Below are 17,895 nucleotides of genomic sequence, written 5' to 3'. Positions count from 1 at the left end.
CCTGCAGATGGGAAAGCCTTCAGTGCAGTCAAACAAGCTTGCTTGTACAGGTGGATGTTTGACGAGGTAGAGGTTTGCATAGGTGGATGTCAATCCATAAGGTAGTTGTTGCACTATGAGGTAGATATTGTTTCATGAAGTGGGTGTTGTGCTATGAGGAGAGACAGATATGGTGAAGAGACTTGTATGGTCAGGGGGTGGGGGAAGCTGGAAGCACCCATTCTTAGGGGGACAAAAATCATGAAGAGATGGATGTGGGGAAGGAGGGAAATACAGGTGCCGGATCTTTAATACCCAAGGTCCAGAAAGGGGTAACCCAGCAGGGGGAAGTTGATCTTGAGGAAGGTCAAGGTCCAGGTTGAGTGTTGGGGGCTGAGGATGTCTTCCATTCTGGACACCAGGAATGGAGACTCATGGTCAGGCCAGATGGCAGCCTTGCATGACTAGTATTCCAGGGGACTGGGGTCACTGGGCTTGGAGGACGTGGCAAGGTTGTCCTTCATCATCAGCTCTGTTGAGTCCTCCACCAGGGCACGCCTGGCCTTCCCAATGCCACTGACCTCCCAGCTCATCACTGAGGACCAGTACTGTGGATCCTTCCTAACTGGGCTCTTAGAGGCTGGGCTGCTGCTACACATCCTCTTCCCACCCCAGCCTCTCCCACCTCCTGTTCCCTCTGGCCATGTTGATTGGTCTGTAGCCTTTGTACTTCTTAGCAGAGAACCTACCTTCATCACAGGAGCTCTGCGTTATGGAAAGCAATGCTGCCATTTATACAGGAATCACAAATGCAGGCCATTCTGCACTCCATCTTTTTTCAGAGAGGATGCAACCGGGCAGCCATACCTGTCCACAGGTTCTCAGTCAAGGCCCTGGCCCTCAGAAGAGCTGCCACCTGCTTGAATGTGGAGGCCAGTGCCCAGTCCAGCCCATGGATTGGGGGGATGGCTTGTCACAGACTGGCCATGTGGGAGCAGAGGACATCAGTAGTGTCCTGGAATGGCTTCAGAACATGCACCATTTGGGAGAGGGGCAGCCAGTCATTAGCACTTATGCTGAGCTCCTGTTCCCCACGCAGGATGGGTATAGAGGAGATTATGTTTTGCACTGCACTCTTCTGCTCCACTAGATGCACAATTGTTGCATGGGTGGAGTTTTCCAGCAGGTGGGCATTTCCTGTATGAGCTGGTATTCTAGCTTCCCCCTCTCCACCCACCTCTCCTGCAGCCAGCAGGCAGACTTGATGCTGTGAGAGAAGCGGGCAGCCAGGCACCAGCAGGTTTCCAACAAGGAGTGTTGCAGCATCCCAAGTGGGCTTGGCACTGCTCCCCAGCCCAAGAGCATCCCTCACCATCAGGCGCACAGCCTTCAGCACTGCCATCATGGGCACCAAGATCCATGACCTCCCTCACCATCAGGCGCACAGCCTTCAGCACTGCCATCATGGGCACCAAGATCCATGACCTGCCTCACCATCAGGCACACAGCCTTCAGCACTGCCATCATGTTGGCACCAAGATGTAGCCATGAACAATGTCACCCCAGCCCGCCCACCCCCTCAGACTAGCATGGATCCAAGTTCTGATATTCTTTGCTGTGTGGTCCACATCCATCCCATGTGCATGGGGTGGATCCACTTTGTAACCTGGCAGCAGAACAGTCCCCTCCTCCTGGGGCCTTAGTGTTGCCCCAGCAATCCAGAGATTCTCCGGTTGCCACCAGTGGTTGGTGAGGGAGAGGTAGCTGTGCTGCTGACTGCTCCAGAGGTCTTCTGTGAAGTGTGTGTGAGGCAAAGCAGGCCTCTTCTTCCCCCTGCTGTGTGCTCTGGGGGCAACAGACTTGGATGCATCCTTTGCAGGTGCCTGCAGAAGGTGAAGGATGATAAGTGGTGGGGGTCTGAGACCCTCTTGCACTCTGCCACACGGATCTTTGGAGAGGGTGCAGAAATGTTTCCCGACCATGGACTGGAAATGGGGACCCAAAATTGGGGCAGGAGGCAGGCTTGGCTGCTGCAATCTGATGCTGGGCTGGGAGGGCTGACAGTGGAGTTGACTTGAGGTGGGAGCAGCCCCAAGGAGTTTGGATATGGAGGAGCTGGATGTTTCCTCCTCCCCCAATTCACCACTCTCAGTTTCCTCCTCTGCAAACAGTTTTAGCGACTGCTGTGGTTTTGGCAGCCCTAATAGCTCTTTTGCTTCTGAGTCTATCCCCGAGAACATCTCAAGCAAAAGTTGCTTTGCCTCTGAGACCTCTGGTGACACTCCAGTACAGTTGGGCACTGGTGGGCTGGCTGGATGGGTTTGTTCAAGAGGGACAGGGGCCTATGGGACTGGGTATTCTTCCCCCTGTGCTGAGCACGCCTGTCCTCTACTTTCATCCTCATGGCACAGAGGGATGTTGACAATTAGGCACTGGCTGAGCCCTTCTGCCTGGCTGTAGCAGAGGGACAGATGGTGTCTCAGAGCCCATACACTGTCCCAGCCAGGGTATTCAAAAATCCCACTGAGGGGTGTGTGTGGGTCTTCAACTGAAGAACTAACTGGCTGCTTGGCTTTAGCAGAGGACGAGTTGTGGCTCAGAACCTTGAGCCAACCAGACACCACCCAGCTGGAAACAGGTGTTCAGAAATCCCTCTGAGGGGGGGAGTGTGTGGGTCCTCAGCTGAGGAACCCTCTGGCTGAGCCTTTTTGCTTGGCTTTAGCAGAAGGACAGGTGCCTCAGAATCCTGAAACTCCCCCAACTCCACTCTTCATAGTGCTGAGGAATGACTTCCAGTTCCCTTCCCTTCCCTCTCTCCCTCCAACTCCCTCTCCGTCTAACTGCCTGCTGCCAAGTAAAAACAGGCGTGTGTAATCTGGGGGTATATATCGATTCTGCTCCCATACACCAGAATGGGAGCTCTCTTGTTGGCAGCCAGCACTGCCTGCCAAGCTTTGTAGGGCCACTTTTGGTGTTTCCAGGCCTGCGGAAGGACTACGTAAGTCCATCCCCCCCCGCCAACAAGTAATTGATCGACCCTAGCAAGTTTGCCTCATGAACTACCGCAAAAAATATGGTGGATCATGGGAAAAACATGATCTCACAAACCCTTGGCTCATGAACCACGAACTGGGTGATTTTCATGATGAACTTAGGTTTGTGACGAGGTTGGTGCCCATCCCTACTTCTCACTTCATTGGCTCTAACCATTTGTTGTGGTCCTGTGTTTACTCAGCTCCTTCCCCTATTTCTTAAGTTATTCATTGTATGTTTAGCAATTATAATCATGAAGAGGTAGTGAATCTGTTTCCATTAGGTGAACTGTCCGTGTCATCTTTCCTTCCAAGTCTATGATTTTGTGGCTTGGTTGGAAATTTTTAAGAGAAATTATTACCAATAGAACTCAGAAATTAACTGCTGTGGATTTCAGCAAAGGTTTTAAGAGGAGTCCTAAAACAGTTCAGCAGATTACGTCCGGTGAAAATCTTTTCCATCCCTGTACATATCCAACTTTACCTTTCCCTTGGAAGTTTGAATTCAGCATAATTTTCAACATTCTGCACAGGTGGTTTTTTGGGAAGATTCCTCGAGCAAAGGCAGAGGAGATGTTGGGCAAACAGAGACATGATGGTGCCTTCCTCATCCGGGAGAGTGAGAGCGCTCCTGGGGACTTCTCCCTTTCTGTCAAGTGAGTACTGCGTGTATAGCGGGTTAATGTACTTTCTGCACCCAACCCCAGTGAATTAAGCACATTTGAATTGCTTCCCTAAATGGTATAAGAACATAAGAACATAAGAGAAGCCATGTTAGATCAGGCCAATGGCCCATCCAGTCCAACATTCTGTGTCTCATAAGAACATAAGAGAAGCCATGTTGGATCAGCCCAGTGGCGCATCCAGTCCAACACTCTGAGTTACATAAGAACATAAGAGAAGCCATGTTAGATCAGGCCAATGGCCCATCCAGTCCAACACTCTGAGTTACATAAGAACATAAGAGAAGCCATGTTAGATCAGGCCAATGGCCCATCCAGTCCAACATTCTGTGTCTCATAAGAACATAAGAGAAGCCATGTTGGATCAGGCCAATGGCCCATCCAGTCCAACATTCTGTGTCTCATAAGAACATAAGAGAAGCCATGTTGGATCAGGCCAATGGCCCATCCAGTCCAACATTCTGTGTCTCATAAGAACATAAGAGAAGCCATGTTAGATCAGGCCAATGGCCCATCCAGTCCAACATTCTGTGTCTCATAAGAACATAAGAGAAGCCATGTTAGATCAGGCCAATGGCCTATCCAGTCCAACATTCTGTGTCACACAGCGGCCAAATATATATATATATATATATATACACACACACACACACACACACACACTGTGGCTAATAGCCACTGATGGACCTCTGCTCCATATTTTTATCTAACCCCCTCTTGAAGGTGGCTATGCTTGTGGCCGCCACCACCTCCTGTGGCAGTGAATTCCACATGTTAATCACCCTTTGGGTGAAGAAGTGCTTCCTTTTATCCGTTTTAACCTGTCTGCTCAGCAATTTCATCGAATGCCCACGAGTTCTTGTATTGTGAGAAAGGGAAAAAAGTACTTCTTTCTCTGCTTTCTCCATCCCATGCATAATCTTGTAAACCTCTATCATGTCACCCCGCAGTCAACGTTTCTCCAAGCTAAAGAGTCCCAAGCGTTTCAGCCTTTCTTCATAGGGAAAGTGTTCCAGCCCTTTAATCATTCTAGTTGCCCTTTTCTGGACTTTCTCCAATGCCATAATATCCTTAACTTTTGCTCGAAAACCTGGAGCGTTTTCCTGGCTGTGGTATCTGGAATTTGGGGTGCAGACTTCAGCTACTGATTGGCATAAGAGAGTAGGACATCTTACATGATAATCAAACAGTGATAGGGAATGCTTACTCATTGGCCTGGTTGCTCCTCTTTTTGCCTAACTGCTGAATTTATTCCTTCTAGAAGCTTTAGCTTTTTAGGTTAACACTCTCACTGCTGGGATGCAAGGTTGAAAATACCTTTCAGAAGTACAGTCCTTAATTAGCTTGTTATCCTTTCTAGGAAAATTGACACCTTGATCAGTGTCCTACATTGTTAACCACTGACATGAACAAAAATGTTGATTCCGACTGTTAACTATTTTTTTAAACTTTCCTGAGTGGTTCTCTGGTTCAAAGTATTCTATTTTTGGCTTAGTTGCGTGAAACACTTGACTTCGAAGTAGCCTGCAGGAATTGTTAGGTTGCCAAAAAAAAGAAAAAGGCGCAATGGCCACAGAGTTCCATTCAGACAGTTTGGTTATATGTTGATATTCTCGTCCTGTCTAGCTCTGCCATGCAATCTCACAAAGACTCTCAAACGTTATTTCCTTTAAGCGTGGGAGGCTTTAGGGTGTGGGTTTAAACTGCAAGTAGTCCTTTAGCAGGTATGCTTTGTTCTCAAGCTCCTCAAGAGAATTCACTCTTACACAGTAATAGATAAATCTTTGGTAGAAACTATAATACCAGGAGCTGTGAGTAATGAGAAATAAGACCTTCATTTCAGACAACTTGTGCCTTTACCACAAAACCTGACATGCATTTGTGAGTGTTGAGCACTTCTGACACACAAAACACCTCTGGTAGCACAGTAATGCCCCCTGCTGTTTAAGAGTCCCTTAAATTCACATTTGCATGGCTCTGGCTCAGGTAATAGTAACCAGGTATAACATACAGGCTGATGTATGTTTATCAAATACCTGAAAGGTAAGTTAAATAGAGGGCCAATCATTAAAAACTATAATCATAATTTAATTATCAAATATACATGTACTTATTATAAAAAACCAATTATGGGCCCAATTGTAGCCTCAGTACAGAATAAAAGTGCCCAGGACACGCAAGGACATACTGCAACCAGATGCATATCAGCCAAAGTGGCCTTCTTCAGTGGTCAAGCAATATCTGTACATATAGGCTCAACAATCCAATAATGAAACAATAAATAAATAAATATAGAGCCAAAAAAGAGCCAGTTTGGTGTAGTGGTTAAGTGCGTGGATTCTTCTCTGGGAGAACCGGGTTTGATTCCCCACTCCTCCACTTGCACCTGCTGGAATGGCCTTGGGTCAGCCATAGCTCTGGCAGAGGTTGTCCTTGAAAGGGCAGCTGCTGTGAGAGCCCTCTCCAGCCCCACCCACCTCACAGGGTGTCTGTTGTGGGGAAGGAAGGTAAAGGAGATTGTCAGCTGCTCTGAGGCTCTGTCCTTGAAAGGGCAGCTGCTGTGAGAGCCCTCTCCAGCCCCACCCACCTCACAGGGTGTCTGTTGTGGGGGAGGAAGGTAAAGGAGATTGTGAGCCGCTCTGAGACTTTGATTCAGAGAGAAGGGTGGGGTATAAATCTGCAGTCTTCTTCTTCTTCTTCAAAAAAGGAGTTTTATAGTTACAGTCAATTTATGCGAGGCCTAAAAATATTGTTGAGGCCTCATAGTGTATCATTTTGTGTCATGGTCAGGTATATAAATCCTTATTACTACTACTACCGTGTTTCCCCGAAAATAAGACACTGTCTTATATTTATTTTTTCTCAAGAAGACACACGAGGGCTTATTTTCAGGGGATGTCTTATTTTTATTAAGTATAATACAACAATCTACATTTATTCAAATACAGTGAGGCTGGTGCTAGTGATGCATGAACTCCTTTCCCCTAGCCGTTCGCGCGTGCGCATTAGGATGCCTGCGACCGCGGTTACCACCCGCGCATGCGCGAACGGTTAGGAGAAAGGAGTGATGTGGTTGCCACTCGCGCACCCGTGCAAGTGCAAACGGCTCGGAGAAAGGAGTTGTAGCAGATAAAAGGTATTTCAGCCTTCCTTACCGCTCTGCGCCAAAATGCATGGCGTGGCTATGCAGATACGCTGCATAGCCACACCCATCACTAGGTCTTATCGGGGTAGGGCTTATATTTAACAAATGCGTAGAAATCCTATTAGGGCTTATTTTTTGGGTAGGTCTTATTTTCGGGGAAACATGGTATTGTAAGCCTTCCTGTTTTGGTCCAGAAGATACAATAAAATCAGAACCCATGACTTTATATAACAAACCCTTCAGGTTATTGAATAATTTGTTTGGGTTAAGTTTTTTCTCCTCGCCTTTTTTCTCTTCTCTGATCTGTGCTTATAAACAGCACAAGACTGTATTTGTTGTGCATTTGACCTTAAAAGCTGGAGATGATGCTAAGTTTGGGTATGTCCTTTCCTTTCCCTCTTCTTAGATTTGGAAATGATGTGCAACACTTCAAGGTGCTTCGAGACGGGGCTGGCAAGTATTTCCTCTGGGTGGTAAAGTTCAATTCTCTGAATGAGTTAGTAGACTATCACAGATCAACCTCTGTCTCCAGAAATCAACAGATATTCCTCCGGGACATTGAGCAGGTGCCTCAGGTAAGAGAGAACAAGTTATTGCATTTGTATACTGCCTTTCTTCTATAAAAACTCAGGGCTTTCCTAGTAAGGGGAGAAGCTAAATTCAGATGTCCTTCCTTCCTTCCTTCCTTCCTTCCTTCCTTCCTTCCTTCCTTCCTTCCTTCCTTCCTTCCTTCCTTCCTTCCTTCCTTCCTTCCTTCCTTCCTTCCTTCCTTCCTTCCTTCCTTCCTTCCTTCCTTCCTTCCTTCCTTCCTTCCCTCCACCCCTCCCTCCCTGTATGTATTGAGCTTTTATGTTTTTTAGGATGTTAGGTTTTACACTAACTTTCTGTTTGGATTATTTACAACAGAGGGCCTCATAACCTCCTTAGTAGAATTCTGGGACTGAATCAGAGCATGAGTCTGAGAGCCTGTAGACCATTACACATCCCCTCCCATTTGTAAGGCTTTGAACAGAAGCATGATTCTGAGCTTGTGAATCTCTACATGTTCCCTTCCATACATTAGGCCTTTGGAAGTCAGAGGGGAAAAGATTCTTATTCATCTGGTGGATTTGATCATGGCCCTTCTTAGGGGAGATTAAAGGTTTTCGTATAGGATCTCAGAAAAATTTCAATGGGGCTATGCCATATTTCGTGAGATAGCCCCAGTGTGACAAAAGTAACAAAGGTATTCTAGAGGAAAAGAGAGTTAATAAAACTCTATCATGATAGATTCATATACCTGCTCCACAGCCTTAAGATCAAAATGAGATAGATGTCATAAATGTGCTAGATATTTCATCTGTTTGAAATCAGAGTGCAGTTTGTTAGGAAACTCGTATTCTATTTTACATAACACCACCCAGAAGTTCTGGTAACTCCTCTTGCTGCTTTCAGAGAGCTTCAAGTAAAAGGTGTAAACCAGGTTATTCTGGCCTGCAGATTTCTAGTCTGTCAGCACTGTATTAAATTCTGATAGTCATTTTCTGGAAAGGTCAGATGCTAGATGGGAAAAGATGGAACTTGTCACTCATTTATTTGTCATTTATGTAGAGGAGATCGATGCTTTTGAGAACCAAGAGAACAAAACTAGCATTTGAATTTGCATTTTTATGTGTTCTCTGCCAGTGGCTTTCTTTTGTATCCCTTTTTGAATCTCTGTGGAGGTGGAGCATGTGACTGACTTGTGGGATCAAATAGAGAGTGATTAAATAAAAGATCAGGAAATCAGAACAGAGTGTTTAACTTTGAACCAGCAAGTAATACTACAGCTGTCATGCAGTCTCCTCATTAAAATAATAAGCATCAGGAGAGGAAGAGTAAGGTAGATGTAGAGGACAAAGATGCCCAGTGAAAGTCCGTCAATAGGAATGGCACTTACACCGTAGTATCTATTTGCGTTTGCAAGAGTCTGCAATATGCCATATGCTCCCTATGGATGAAACCGGTACATTTTGAATATTCTTTGTCCGTATCATTTATCTTATCAGAAACTAAATGAGCATTTGCTGTCTCGTTTCCAGATACCGAATAACGGGTTTTTTTAAATGTTTGAGCATGAAATTTTGAGCTTAGTATGGAGGGGGGGAAATGAGAGATGTCAGTAGTATAAATAGCTTTCAACTTTTTTTCTTTCTTTTCTCTTTTTTACAGCAACCCACATATGTTCAGGCTCTTTTTGATTTTGACCCCCAAGAGGAAGGTGAGCTGGGCTTCCGCCGTGGAGACTTTATCCAGGTCCTTGACAATTCTGACCCCAACTGGTGGAAGGGAGCCTGCCACGGACAAACAGGCATGTTTCCACGCAACTACGTGACCCCAGTGAACCAGAACATCTAGAGCAGCTTATTAAAGATTATTTAAGGAACAAGAGAAACAATAAAGTACCCATTCAGAGTCTAACTGCAGCCAGTGATCGCCAGTCGTCAGGCCATAAAAATCTGACTCACCTCTCTGCATGAGGGGGGAACACTTTTTTTACTCAGTACGGAACTTTGTGGGGAGGGGGCAGGAGAAGGGTCCAATGTATACGCCAAAACTTACCTTTTAAATTAAGCAGATATTAACAGGTTTCTTTATTGTTCATGGATGGCCCCTTTTGTGCACTCTTCTTTTCTCCCTCAACACTGACATACCAGTTCATCAGTGCATGAAGTTTTAATGCTATATGAAGTTTGTTCTGTGCCGTTCACGGGAGAGGAGAAACTCTGCTGATGTTTGCTGTTTCTGTAAACAGTCTTCATGAAGGGACTAAGAGGGAAACCAAACTCACAACCCAGCCTTTTAATGATAAAAGACACACACACACACACCCTTCCACTTTTGCCTTTGATTGCCAGTGTTTTGCCTGGGAAAGATAGGTCCTCCATTTTTTCTCAATCTGGAATTGCAGCAACCCTAGGGCAGAGGGAAGATGATGGGCTTTCTTCCTCCTGTGGGCTGCAAAGGTGTTCTGGAAAGTTCTAAACTGCAGGCAAATCATGTTCTCATTAATGACTGCTATTTGTATGTGTGTGGTTGAGCACATTCTTGAATTATTTTTTCCATTAGTGCCTTTTCCTTAAGTTAAAAGGACAGTCCAGAGCGTTTCATATCTTTTCCCTCCCCCCGCCCCCCGAATTTTGTGTAAATATTTTAGGAGTTTAATGGATAGGGGGGTAGTTCTGTTAAATACAAAGACCTCCATAGACCAGGTAGAACTTTTAAGTTTGTATAAGCATCTGATATTCTTCATTACCAGGTGGGAAAAAATTAACTAAATGTTCTTTAAAAGGCAGGGTTAGGACCTTCTGCAAGAGAACAAGAGATCATAACGTTACGAAAATTGGGTTGTGTTATATGAAGCTGCATTAAGATGGAGAGTGACTATTCTAGAATGTCCTGTGAAATATGTATTTTTCCCAAATACTGCAGGGAAATCTCAAGAAATTGTGCTTAATCACATCTAGTGAATGTTTAAACATGATGCTCAGTGATTTGCTGTTCAGTTCTTTTACAGCTGGCTGGGGCACAAATGCAATCATTGACTGTTCCTTGAAAAGAAAGTTGGTATCTTTGTACTCCGCAATTCCCCGCCTCCTCATGTCAGTGTTATCATAGGTGGAGGAAGTCAGTGTTGTGCTCCCAATTCACAGCAGGCTGTGTAGGGACTATTTCAGGCCTTTACCCCCGCCCCCCCATAACAATGCTCAGTGATGCTATCTGTGGCTTCATCAGTGCTTTGAAGTAAGATGGGAAGGATCAAGTTTGCAGAGCTCTTCGTGCCAATATTCATGTTGTTTCCTATTGCTGTGCCACACAGCTGAAACTTTCATCCCAATGACAGCAAACCCCAAAGCCTCCACAGAGGTCTCCTGTTCTGCCCAAATGGAGACATTTCTGTGTTGGTGGGTGCCTTTTTTATACTAAGTGTTACAAATGCGTTATTCCTGAGATGGACTCTGCCTTACACTTGTTTCTCCAGCAGTTGAAAGAGAGCTATCATGTAGAGTGTTAATTTCTCCCCCTTTTCTTGCTATCTTTTTTCTCTCCCCCACTTTCTTCTTTCTAAAATGATTAGAAAATGAATCTATGGCATTCTACACTTGGACCATTTGATTGTTTTCTTATCTTGGAATTGGTGTATATCATACAGCCTTGCAGACACAATGTCTTGTGTGTATATATATATTAAAACAAATTCAGTGTTTAAATAAAAAGGCCTATGTACGTAATCCCTTAACTCTGCAGCAGCATTTGGTAGATAGTAATTAACTGTGAATAATAAATATACAGCAAATTCTTCACTTGAATATTGGTGTCTTTTTCTATTTGATCATTAGCAAGAATTTTTAATATAGAACTGATATACCTTCAGACATTCTTCATCCAGTCAGTGTATCTCTTTGGGGTTTCTAGCATACCAATAGGATTGGTAACAGCTAAAGCTCAAAATCTCCCAAAGCCACAATCAGATCGACTTTTTATCACTTCCAGAAGATGTTCAGGTTCCAGTCAGCGAATTCCAGGCTGAAGAAAGTTAGAATGCATCTAGGCTGTGCCCGCATGGTTCATACTGGATGAACTGAGTGCTGTGAATGCTATTTAGGGGCTGAGATTGTATTGATTGATGAGATGGTGGGTGTAATTGCTTGAGTATGAAAGTCATGGAGCCTATTGTGTATTCAATGGCCATGCAGCATGATGGTTTCAGCTGGTGGATAGATATGGGCGGGAGTCTTATGTAAATTAAACCACACAGCTATTGTTGATTCCCTAGCTGGCCAAATATTTAAAATACAAAGTGTGTGCTGCTGCAAACTCTGAGTGGTCAAATTCATGACCACTTTTTGCTGTGTTGAAAGTGAGGCGCGCAACATGCCTTGTGTGGAAACACAATTGCCAGAATTATGAAAATTGAATATTATTCCTCTCTGTGTGTGATACTTGTGAATGAGTATAGTGCCCATGAATCAAGCCACTATGGTATCAGTAACAAAAGCAAGATTTTGACCTGTATATTTATATGAGATTCTGATGCTAATATTTGTGCACAGAATTCGCCATGAGATCTTAATATCCAGGAACCATGATTTTGATTTTGCACAATAGCAATCTTCCATCATGCCATTCTGGTATAATGTAGGTAGTATCTCTTGAAATTCATTGCGTATGATAAATGATTGTGCATTTCAGTGCATGGGAAACACTTTGTCATATTTAGGTAGCCAACAGGTTCACTGACTTTTAACCCAATGTGATCTGCAAAGCTGAGGGTGTTGTTTGTTGCTTCTTTGTTTGTTTAAAAAATCAGGACAGCATGCATGTAAAACAGAGTTATAAAACATGCATTATTGTTATGGCCTTCTCTTACCTATAGAGCTCCCAGATGATTCCTATCAAAAGAACTGATCAGATCAGCACCTTCAGTATTATTATAGCAGGAGGTCCTAAAATTGGTGTTTGTATCCAGTGTATGACTTTACTGGTTTTGCCTAATAGTTGGTCACAGTAATAATAATAATAACATTTAATTTATATCCCGCCCTCCCCGCCAAAGCAGGCTCAGGGCGGCTCAGTACCCATCAGGTTAAATCAGAGGTTCCCAAACTTATTTGGCCTAACGCCCCCTTTTTAGAAAAAAAAAATATTCAGCGTCCCCCCCCCCCCCGGGAAATCTTCAGCTCCGACTAGCGCAATGGGAAGGTGCCACCGCCCAGCCTCTTTCAACCCAAAAGCAGCAGGTAGCAGTAAAATGAGGTGTTCTTCGGAGGCTTCGTTGGAAGGCAACGTTTGCCCTGCAAAGAAAAGCAGTGGCAAAGCAGTGCCTTCCGGGGCTCTCAGCTTGCAATCGTGCCACATGGGAAAGGGGAGTAAGGAGGCGCTAAGCATTACCCCCTGGCAAGGTAGCACCCTAGGTGGTTGCCTACCCCGCCTACTCTCACGCACTGGTCCTACAGAAGACACTCTGTGTCTGGGGCATTGCAGTTGGCTGAAATCAACAGAAGCAACCACCTGGTAACCAGAGGACTGTAAGAAGCCTGATGCTCTGCAGAAAACCTTTTGAGGAGAAAGCTACAGGCTGAAACTCTTCAGAGAAGTCTGTGCAATTGCCTCAGTGCTTCCACTGTCCTGACTTGAACTGTATTGCTGAGGGAGAAACTGCAAGCAACCCTGAGAAGCTGCTAGCTGTAGAAAGTATTGGCTAGGGTAGACTAAGGTTTTTTTGTTTCTGTGTTTCTTGTTTGTACACCTCTATTTTTTTAATTCTGTCTTGTAAATAAACTGCATCCTTCTTACATTTTAATTGGAAGAAGTTCTGGTCCTCATTACTAGTCTAATTGGGTGAATTCACACTAAGTACAGGCCTGGCGCTAAGGGTTCTGGCGCCCCTAGACAGAGGCCTGTTCCCCCGCCCCTCCTGTTCTTTATCGTGTGCACTTTGCGCACGCAGCCCAATGATGTCACCAGAAGTGACGTCATCGGGCTGCTCATACTTTGCATGAGCTCTCACCCCGGCCCCTCTCTTGCTTCAAAGGGAGCCAGCTCTTCCCTTCCCTTCCCTTCCCTTCCCTTCCCTCTTTATGCTTCCATTGCCCCCTTATTTTTATTCACTGCCCCCCAATTGCACCCAAAGCTACTACCGCCCTCCTGGATTGTTCCAGCGCCCCCCAGGGGGCAATATCGCCCACTTTGGGAAACACTGAGTTAAATGAAAGGAGGTGTGAATATAGTATGTAGTTGATGGGCCTTTATAAGTAACATCTAAAGTTCTTTTCATGCAGACTGAACAAAGTTCTAATCCAGTAGTGCCTTAACGCCAACATATTTCCCAGGGTATAAACCAGGGAAGACCAAACTGTGGCTCAGGAGCCACATGTGGCTCATTCATACATATTGTGCTGCTCCCAGAGGTTGAGACTTACTCTTGAGTAAATGTGGGTGGCATCAGGTCCTCAGTCAGCCTCTGAGTGCTGTCCCATAGGTAGGCGACTATTTTCACTCTGTGTGAAGCGAGGAAGGAGGGGAAAATAGGCAGGCTTATTTATTTATTTATTTATTCCGTAACTTATATCCCGCCCTTCCCACAAGTGGCTCAGGGCGGCTTACAACAAACAATAAAACAATAAAATTGGAACAAATAAATACATTTAAATTCAAACATTTAAAACCTAAAAACTTTAAAATTTTACATTTTACATTAAAACTATACAGTATAATCACAAAAATTTAGGATCTAGAAAGCTACATTTGTCTAGTCAGGCGTAGGCTAACCGGAAGAGGGTTGTCTTACAGGCCCTGCGGAACTGAGTAAGATCCCGCAGGGCCCTCACCTCTTCCGGTAGCTGGTTCCACCACATAGGGGCCATTATGGAAAAGGCCCTGTCTCTAGTTGTTTTGAGGCGCACTTCCTTGCAAGCTCTTCTCCTCCACCACAGAGGTCACCCAGACACCTAGAGCAGGGAAAGAGAGTGCAAGAACCGAGGGAGAAAAGTGAGCACGTAGGGGAGGGAAGCTGCTGGCTGCACCACCAAGTTTAGTATGAAGCATTTTAATAAAAACGTGTGTGTAATATTTGTGGCTTTCAAACGTGATGTTTATTCTTTGTTGCTCTTACATTAAGCAAGTTTGGCCACCCCTAGTATAAACCTTTATGAGTCAAAGCTTATTTTATCAGATACAAATAGTATGAACTTTCTTCATATCTCTAGGTCAGAAGGTGGGAGGGGAGTTACAAAGAAGGATCAGTTGGAGTCAGGGTGCAGACATACAGTGCAAAGTGTAATCAGCTTCATTAGCGCTACAAGATATGCATGGAGGTGGGAAGTGCAGAAAACATTAGTAATGAGTAGGGTTGAGAACCTCTAGGTGGGGCGTGGAGATCTCTGAGAGTTACAGCCAATCTGCAGACAACAGATCAGCTGCCCAGGAGAAAATGGCAGCTTTGGATAACTATGGCACTGTATCTTGCAGGGATTTTCCCCCGCTCCAAACCCCTCTCTCCCCAGGCTCCGCCCCAAGAAGTGACCAGGAATTTCACAACCTCAGTTAATGGGTTAAGAATCCTATTTCCCTGCTCAGCCCTGAATATTCTCCCATGTTTCTGAGTATTGTCACTTTTTATAGAGTTTGCCTGTCTGAAGTAGAGAGAAGAAGAAGAAGATATTGGATTTATATCCCGACACCCTGTGAGGTAGATGAAGATATTGGATTTATATCCCGCCCTCCACTCTGAAGAGTCTCAGAGCGGCTCACAATCTCCTTTCCCTTCCTCCCCCACAACAGACACCCTGTGAGGTGGGTGGGGCTGGAGAGGGCTCTCACAGCAGCTGCCCTTTCAAGGACAACCTCTGCCAGAGCTATGGCTGACCCAAGGCCATTCCAGCAGGTGCAAGTGGAGGAGTGGGGAATCAGATAAGAGTCTGCACACTTAACCACTACACCAAACTGGCTCTCATTGCTTATACTTGGTAGAAGGTCACTGCTTATACTTGGTACTGTGTGTATATAGTCACATTGAAAGATAAGCAAGTGAATGAACCTGAGATGGTGTGGCTAGTGGTGTTAGGGCCAGTGGTTGTGGTGTTAAGAGGGTGGTGGTGGAAAGTGCCATCAAGTCACAGCTAGCTTATGGCAACCCTGTAGGGTTTCAAGTCAAAACATGTTTAGAGCTGGTTTGCCACAGCCTGCGTCTGTGTCGCTCCCTGGTATTCTTTGGAGATCTCCCATCCAGATACTAGCCAGGATCAGCCCTGCTTAGCTTCTGAGATCCGGTGAGATTGGGCTAGCCTGGGTGATCTAGGTCAGGGCAGTGTTAGTTGATATGAAGAAAACAGGTTAGTCTTTTGTATTTTTATTTGCATGTCTTGTGTGTGTGCGCACGCACCTGGAAGTCATGGCACCCTCTGGTGACTGACCCATATGGGAGCATAGAGGATATTCAGAGAGGTGGCTGAATAAAGCCTGCCCCCCACCTCCCGACTGCTGGTATTCTAAGGAGGTCTCCCTTTCGAGTACTTGCCAGGGTCAGTCTGGCTTAGTTTCTGAGATCTGGGGCTGCCCAGGTCAGGGCTAATTGGTTGGTCCTTTAAAGTGCTTGTTGTTGTTCAGTCGCACAGTCGAGTTGGACTCTTTGCGACCCCATGGACAAAGTCACGCCAGGCCCTCCTGTCTTCCACCATCCTCCGAAGTCTGCTCAAATCCGTGTTCGTTACATCAGTAACGCTGCCCAGCCATCTCATCTTTTGCCGTCCCCTTCTTCTTTTGCCTTCTGTCTTTCTCAGCATCAGGATTCTGCTCAAATCCGTGTTTGTTACATCAGTAATGCTGCCCAGCCATCTCATCTTTTGCTGTCCCCTTCTTCTTTTGCCTTCTGTCTTTCCCAGCATCAGGATCTTCTCCAGTGAGTGCTTCCTTCTCATTTGGTGGCCAAAGTAACCACCTGGAAGTGCTGCCAGGCTCTAATTTTGTTCTACTACTTGGAACTAACATATCTACCCACCTGAAATTATTTTCATACATGTTGTACATATTCCGTTCTACCTGCACATCCTGAAATATCCATTAATTCTTTACATTTTCAGTCTCTTCCGTTCATTGTCTTTTTTCAGATTGGACATGTTGTAGTCCCCAAATTGGCTTGGAAAAAAATGTGCTTGAGTTGTGAACTTTTAAATGTGCTCTATGTATTCCAAGAAAAAATCCTAGACATTTTGCAGATAATCTTTTGTTCAACATCCGTGGTGCTGTTGGCTACCTAAATCCACAGAGAAAAAACTTTCCACATGCTGGAACAAAAATCGTTTACAGAGCACATTTTCCCTGTTTGTGCAATGGCCTCTTGTGAAGAAATGCACTTTTCTTTGGAGGTTTGAAATGAGCAAAACCTTCACTCTGAGATTTAAAAGTCCCCCTCCCCCCTCTGAGCAGAGAACAAGCAGGAAAGGGGGATGTCAGTTCAGTTAGAACTGGTGGGATGTCACTGGTGGGTCAGTGGTAGAGCATCTGCTTGGTAAACAGAAGGTCCCAGGTTCAATCCCCGGCATCTCCAAAAAAGGGTCCAGGCAAAAAGGTGTGAAAAACCTCAGCTTGAGACCCTGGAGAGCCACTGCCAGTCTGAGTAGACAATACTGACTTTGATGGACCAAGGGTCTGATTCAGTATAAGGCAGCTTCATATGTTCATATGTTCAGTTGCTTTCCAGACTTATCTCAGCCCACCTTCATACAACGCTAACAAGTCTACCTAGAGACAGTCCACCCCCCTCAAAAAAACACAAACCCACAGGAAACGGAGACTTAGAGAAATTAAGACTAGAAAGACTCCAGGAAGAAATTTCTGGAAATTTCAGGAAAAGCTTCCTTGATCAGGCCTGACTGGGTCAGTGGGAGGGAGAAGGGAGAAGATAAAACTCCAGGAATCGAGGAAGGGTTTTTGTTGTGCGGAATGCATCAGAGCAGACAACATTCTTAACTGAGGTCCGGAGGAAGTGACTATTAACCATGTGTTGACCTGAAGAGCTGGAGGAAGCTTCAAGGTAATAGAAACTGTAGAAATTTTTAACTTCCTAAGCTAAGGCGCCTGTCCTATATTTTAACATCTGATAGGGCTTGTATAGAGAAAGGGACAGAGAAGTTGTGTTTTACCCAGGAACTGCTTTGCATATTAGGCCACAGGCCACTGATGTAGCCTATCCTCCATGAGCTTACAGTAGGCACTGGAATAAGAGCCCTGTAAACGCCAGGAGGATTGGTTATACGGGTGTGTGGCCTAATACGCAAAGGAGTTCCTGCTACAAAAAAAGCCCTGGTTTTACCCATTTCTCTTTAATCCCTTGCTCAGTCTAGTGCTGTGCTAAAAATATGCTCGTTGACATTTTTAGTCAATACTTTATAACTTTTGATGTTGGTAGTGGTTCTCTTTACCACATAGACCGCCGCCATCTTGGACAAGGGTGGCCAAACTTGCTTAACATAAGAGCCACATAGAATAAAGGTCATATGTTTGAGAGTTGTAAGACATGAATGTGAGGGGGAGAAGG

The 17,895-nt window shown here is 45.1% G+C and overlaps 1 protein-coding gene across 1 annotated transcript in view; it reads left to right on the top strand.

Moving 5' to 3' along the window:
• The window catches only part of GRB2 (growth factor receptor bound protein 2), a 78,589-nt gene extending 67,422 nt beyond the window's left edge, over positions 1-11,167 (top strand). Inside the window, exons 4-6 of the mRNA XM_060251946.1 lie at positions 3,545-3,667; positions 7,246-7,414; positions 9,030-11,167. Of these exons, the coding sequence (XP_060107929.1) occupies positions 3,545-3,667; positions 7,246-7,414; positions 9,030-9,215 (478 nt within the window). The 3' untranslated portion in view covers positions 9,216-11,167. The remainder of the gene's footprint in view (positions 1-3,544; positions 3,668-7,245; positions 7,415-9,029) is intronic.
• The last annotated feature ends 6,728 nt before the right edge of the window (positions 11,168-17,895 follow it).

Source organism: Heteronotia binoei, chromosome 13 (assembly GCF_032191835.1).
Source record: "Heteronotia binoei isolate CCM8104 ecotype False Entrance Well chromosome 13, APGP_CSIRO_Hbin_v1, whole genome shotgun sequence".
NCBI lineage: Eukaryota > Metazoa > Chordata > Lepidosauria > Squamata > Gekkonidae > Heteronotia > Heteronotia binoei.
This window is presented reverse-complemented; position numbering and strand designations above follow the sequence as displayed.